Source organism: Trichoderma citrinoviride (assembly GCF_003025115.1).
Source record: "Trichoderma citrinoviride strain TUCIM 6016 unplaced genomic scaffold BBK36scaffold_1, whole genome shotgun sequence".
Classification (NCBI taxonomy): Eukaryota; Fungi; Ascomycota; class Sordariomycetes; order Hypocreales; family Hypocreaceae; genus Trichoderma; species Trichoderma citrinoviride.
Window position 1 is genome coordinate 1,075,393 of NW_020194709.1, and position 6,000 is coordinate 1,081,392.

General features: G+C 52.9%; 2 protein-coding genes across 2 annotated transcripts; one reads left to right on the forward strand and one right to left on the reverse strand.

Moving 5' to 3' along the window:
- Positions 1-1,204: 1,204 nt before the first annotated feature.
- On the forward strand, positions 1,205-3,536 carry BBK36DRAFT_1155220 (hypothetical protein; the record flags this gene model as incomplete). Its single annotated transcript, XM_024893810.1, has 5 exons — positions 1,205-1,274; positions 1,341-1,461; positions 1,666-1,802; positions 1,866-1,963; positions 2,016-3,536. The coding sequence occupies 5 exons, from the start codon at positions 1,205-1,207 to the stop codon at positions 3,534-3,536; spliced, it is 1,947 nt and encodes a 648-aa protein (XP_024753733.1).
- Positions 3,537-4,603: 1,067 nt separating this feature from the next.
- BBK36DRAFT_1155221 (U6 snRNA-associated Sm-like protein LSm7) lies at positions 4,604-5,193 on the reverse strand (the record flags this gene model as incomplete). The annotated part of the gene is made up of 3 exons (XM_024893811.1): positions 4,604-4,734; positions 4,796-4,867; positions 5,001-5,193. The coding sequence occupies 3 exons, from the start codon at positions 5,191-5,193 to the stop codon at positions 4,604-4,606; spliced, it is 396 nt and encodes a 131-aa protein (XP_024753734.1).
- Between the last annotated feature and the right edge of the window lie 807 nt (positions 5,194-6,000).

Consider the following 6,000-nt stretch of genomic DNA (forward strand, 5'->3'; position numbering starts at 1 on the left):
GCGTTGATCGTTTCCAGCAGTGAGGCTGCTGGAAATATTCGTAATATTCTCTCTTCGTCTTCGTAGGTGTCCTTTGACTTATTTTGTCTCCTTAGTTTGTTCCATGCCTCACTATTCACTCTGAACTTTACGCAGAGGCGCCAGGCCTAGCTCCTGTATTGCAGACGTTGATTACCTAATTGCCTGTCTCCAGCCTTCATGTTATCAGATCCATTCGCCGTCCAAGTTCCATCTTTGAATGATTCAAGTGTCATATTCAACAGACAAAGCTCGATTCCTTCGTTAGGCATATACTCTATCAATACAGTCCCGACTCAAAGCCACTTGCAAAGTATATATCGCCTGCTTCATCAACGTGGCTGTGTTGCCCGGCGACCTGCAAGCCTCCATTTCGAAGAGAGTAAGGTGTGGAGGGAAAAGAAGAGATCAAAGCCTCCAAACGCCGTCCAAACTCAAACTTTCAGCGTCCTGCCCTTTTTTTACAATGCAAAAACTCCAAGGAGATGAATGATTGTGAATGTCCAGCCTCATCACACATGCTGGTCACGTAGAACTCTGAAGTTGGCGTTTGCCAGCCTTGCCGGCCAAGTACTAGCATGTCTCTCGGGCTCCTATCTCGGCGGAACTTCGGCTAGCAGCGCCGTCTGACGTCCGCCATAGTTCCAAGATGGCGGCGCTCTCCCCACTCGTCCAGAGACACCAACTCGATCACCGGCGACTGAGGCGCGGCTGTTCGTCACCAACTTCTCGCTTCCAGCCCTTTCTGTCCCAGCCGGGCGTAGAGTTTGCTTTAACCTTCGTCCATGGGCGCGACGCCGCCCCGATCAATTGAGCCATGGGAGACGATTGTCGCCATCCAGTATGTTGATAAACAAACCAACCAGCCCAAGCCGCCTCGAACCTTCCTTGTCCCGACCTACCTAAATACATATTCCTCCCCGTCCGCGTCCTCCGTCCTTGCTTTTCTCCCTCCATTCTCCCAGTTTCCGCTCTACCTGTCTCTCTATCGCTCTACTCTCGCTCTTGCTCGCAATCTGTCTCGTACTCGATCCCACCGCACTCGATATCCAGTCACCGACTCGTTCTCGCCGTTACTGCGCTCTCTGCGAAGCTAGAATCGCAAGCTGATCCCACCACTAGAAGTCGTAATTCCGGCCCTGGGGACGGCACCGATACTCTCTTCTGGAGTTACACTTGATCAAAAATGGCGACATCGCGATATCAGACCGCCGAGATGCGGCGCCAGGTCGGCTCTCCAAGGCCCAAGACGCGAGGTGGGTTTTCCGGCAGATCGCAAAGGCATCGCCAGACCGGTCCTGGCTAATTTGAGGGCGCTGCAGACACCAAAGATACACTCTGCCGAAATGTCGTGATATACGGCCATTGCCGCTATCAAGAGCAAGGGTGTGCCTTCTCGCACGACCCGAACAAGGGGAACTCGAACTCGCACCAGCAAGACAGGTAGGTTCCGATTTCCGTCCCTCACAGCGCAAAAGAGCAACAGCAAGCCCATCCATCACCTTCAGCTCGGCAGAAGCTGTTACACAAACGCACATACCCGGCGCCGTTTCACCGTGCTCACCTTGATCGATGTCAATATCCGATACTGTCTGCTTCTTGATTCACATAATGTGCATGTAGCTAACCAGGCTTCTCCCGCTATAGCTCGAAGAAGGCGCTCAATGTCGAGTCGCCATCCTTCACACCTTCGACTCTCCAAACCACCACCTCAACCACCAAGAAACCTACCTTTTCCTCGCAAGCTGTTACCGCCCCGTCTTTTACTCCTCGCGGCTTAGGAGGTAAGAGAGCCTGGCATACGCTCACTTCAAGTCTGCTTGATATTGACCGCCTACCACGTACAGCCGCCACACCATCTACCCTGCCGGATTCGGACGCACAAGTATTCAATCCTGCCACTATCCGGGAATTTACACCAGGCTTCGACCTCAGTTCCTCCACCGTACGTTTCTTCGCTTCTTGTCACGATGCAAATTCCATTAACGTCCATACAGACTACGCCAGCAAACGGTACATCGCAAGATGGATCCGTCGGCTACGATGTATTCAACATGCCAAGCCAAAGCTTGGCTACCACTCCATTCAATCCCTATGCTGAGGATCATAGTGCCATGACCGGCGCGCCATCGACATATTTCCCACCCCAAAATGCCTTTGCGGCGCCATTGCAACCATTGCAGCATCACCTCTACGCCCCGATAGGGCCATACCGAGAAGACTTGATGCCATACCACCGTCTCACTCACGACTTCTTCGTACCCGAAAAGTTGCGGGAGGAGCTGCAAAAGAAGTCGGAAGCGGCCATGCAGGTGATGCCCAATTCCCAACTGCCCCAGCTGGACAGCTACCATTCCCTGGTGGCTCTGGACACGACACACCGCAAGAATGCAAACACCTTTGGATACCCCAGCTGGGTGTACAAGGCCACATCAACCAAGAATGGTAACCTTTACTGCCTGCGCAGATTGGAGGGGTTTCGCCTGACCAACGAGCATGCCATCCGATCCGTCAAGGAGTGGAAGCGGGTTGAAAATGCCAACGTGGTCAGGATCCACGATGCTTTCACCACTCGAGCGTTTGGAGATAGCTCCCTCATCCTCGTGCAGGACTACCATCCACTCTCGAAGACGCTGGCTGAGGTACACCTCGCGCCCAATGCGGCGCACGCAGGCGGCGGCCGTTTCCAGCCCAAGGCGCCCATTGCCGAGTCGGTTCTATGGGGTTACATTACCCAGATTGCCAGCGGCCTCAAGTCGATCCACAGCAACAACCTAGCAGCGCGCTGTCTCGACCCTAGCAAGATCATCCTGACGGACAAGAACCGGATTCGCCTCAGCGCATGCTCTGTGCTGGACGTGGTTCACTTTGAAATCAGACGACCAATCCAAGACCTGCAGCAAGACGATCTGCAGCAGTTTGGCCGGACCATGCTCTGCCTCGCCACCAACACGCCCTCCCAGCAGCTCACCAACGTGAGCGCGGCCATGGAACAGATGAACCGGACCTACTCTCCGGAAATGAGGGATACCATTACGTGGCTGCTCACGCCGCCCGCTCCTCACAAATCGATTGATGAGTTTATTCAAGGGATAGCAACCCACATTGTGACGGCTTTCGACCAGAGCCAGCATAGAGCGGACACCCTCAACTCTGAGCTGTTCCGTGAACTGGAGAACGGGCGGATTGCCAGGCTTCTGATGAAGCTTGGCACCATTAACGAACGACAAGAGTTCGAAAACGACAGAGCTTGGTCAGAGAATGGGGAGCGATATATGCTGAAGCTCTTTAGAGACTATGTATTCCACCAGGTGGACAGCGCTGGAAACCCCGTCATTGACATGGGACACATGATACGCTGCCTCAACAAGCTTGACGCTGGCATTGACGAGAGAGTCTGCCTGACCAGCAGAGACGAGCAGACCAACTTTGTTGTCACCTACAAGGAGCTCAAGAAGCAGCTGCTCAGCGCTTTCAACGAATTGATGAAGGCCGCCAAGCCAGGCAGAAGCTTCTAGGGGAGGGAGCCCAGCCACGGCGCAAGAGAGGCGGAAAGAACGCGGCAGAAGAAGAGACGAGAAACAACCCATCGACGGTGTCCGGCAAGCCTAATTGTGGTGAAGTAAAGCAAAGAGACGAAAAGCAAAGAAAATGAAGAAGCAGCAAGGGCTCTGTGGGAGACAATGGGCAAAAGAGTTGATGGGCTTGTGCGATATTGGCAGAACCGGACCTGCAGTAATGCAGCCATCTGCGCCGGTGCTGGAGAATGTTTCCGTAATGTTTTGCTCCTTTTGTTTTGTCTGGATTTTTGGATGATGTGAGAAGGAATGGGAGGATAGAAGACGATGTGAGGGTGAGGGAGATGGAGTCAACCGGAGGAAGAAGCGAAGACAGAAGTCATCCGCGTATACATACTCTAGTAGGTAGCGCCCTTAAAAAAAACCTATATACATACTTATTCTCAATCAACTTGCATCTTGATTCACCATGTGTCCCGAATCACGCCTTGAGGTTGAATTTGGAAGCCCGAATTACATGTTGGCGAAGCCCCAGGGGGGAGAAGATATGTCCTGTTGAGTTGCCGGGTGCTGCGAACCTCAAAATACCCGGACTGCAAGTAACTAAATCCTGGCATGCAGTAGAGTAGGCTCAGACATTGCTCTTCTCACCTTCGTGACCAAGATGTGACATATTGTGTGATTTCCTTCCATAGACACTTCGTAAATGTATCTCAAATCTCAAAAGCGCGCCTCTAGCTCGGGTTGATGCCAGCGCCCATCTCAATGCTTTCTCTCATGTCTTGAGGATGAGAGCCGTGTCCATTGCCAAATCTATAATCACCAGTCGTGAATACGCCGTACAGCATTGACTTCCAATAGTCTGCTGTATCCCGTTTTCTTGCAAGAGGAACAGATAGGGCCGAATAGAGGCCCGGCCTGATCCTGCCCTTTTTACCATCGTAGATCGTGGATTTCTTCTTCTTTTTCGCCTCCAATGTCACCTTGTAACCTTTCCAAAATAGTTGCGTCGAATTCTTGCACTCCAAGTGTCCATTTATTCTTAAATCAATGATATTCCGCCCTGTTTAATCCTCTTCAGGCTGGGCAAAAGGATTGGCGATCTCTTCGCTGCCGTCGGCGGGGCTGATGAGGACGAGGAGCGTGCCTCGGACGACAACGAGGCCAAGGGGCCGAGATGACTCGTTTCCTTCGTCGTCTGCCGTGGGTTAGAAGAGACTCGTGAGTTGAAAAGAGGGCAGGCAGGGGTGGGTGCTGACCTCGGAGTGTTTCCTGGACTTGGTCGAGGACCAGGTTCATGAGGGCGTCGTAGCCCTTCAGGGTGCCGCGGACTGCGTGTCAAAGAAGTTCGTCAGCCAAGGTCGGTTTTCCTGCCATGGTACCACTCCCGCTGCCATCATATCTCTCCACCAATGTCTCCATCCATCCATCTTCTCTCCCTCTGTGCATGGGGGCGATTTCTACCTTCACGGCCGCCGTTGAATTTGACAATAATCTCCTTGTCCATGTACTTGGCCAGGTCCAGGATGTTCTCCTTCTTGGGCCGCTCGCCCTGGGCGTTGGACGAGCCTCCGCGGCCGCCAGCTGCTCCTCCCCTGCCTCGATGGGCACCTCGGTCGCCGCCGCGGCCGCCTCTGTGCGAAGGTCTATCGGACATGATGGCCGCTGCGCATTGGCCTGCTGCTGCTCGTCTGCGTTGTCTCGCTTGGGGTGGAGGCTGGTGGTGTTGTCGAGCGCTGTCTCGTTTGCTCAGGTGGGCATGAAGCTTGTGCTTTGGGTGAAGCTGCGTTGAGGTATCGGATGCATGACGGCGTGGGATTTTGGAAGAGGAAACAAGTGGGCGGAGGGGTTGTGCCCGTTTAGGACTAGGGCGAGATTTGGGAAGCAGGCCGCTAATAAGGGACAAGGACGTGAAGCTTGAGGCCGGCAAGCATGTCATTCTCATCCTCTAGACTAGATATTTCCCTTCTTTTCTCATTCAGAGCGGAGCCGATGCTTCTCTTAGCTCGAAGGTGCGTGAAAAGCATGAATGTCCAAGGTCCAGTTTGCGTGCAAGGTACCAGTCACTTGCAGATGTAGGTAGTGAGAACGGCAATGATGGGCATTATACGGCTGGGTTGGAGCATTACCCAACGCATCTAAGAGGATCCGGCTCTTTTTACCGTTCATTCTCGGCAGAAGAAGGAGACATGATAGAGACGGAGCAGTAGCATGGACCCGTCCTCCGGTTGTGTGAAGCAACCCTATTACACTTACAGACATATGGAAGAGATGCAACAAGCTCGGAGCAGCCCAACCTGGACGTAAGTAAGAATGCATTGCAGTGCCCTCCTTCTTCTGGATGATTAGAAAAAAAAGAAAGAAAGAAAGAAAAGAAAAGGCAAGGGGGGAAAATGACCAAGTACGGCTACGTACTTCGCTCGCACAGTTATTGAAGCTCATGCCTTCAAGCTCATGCCTTCAA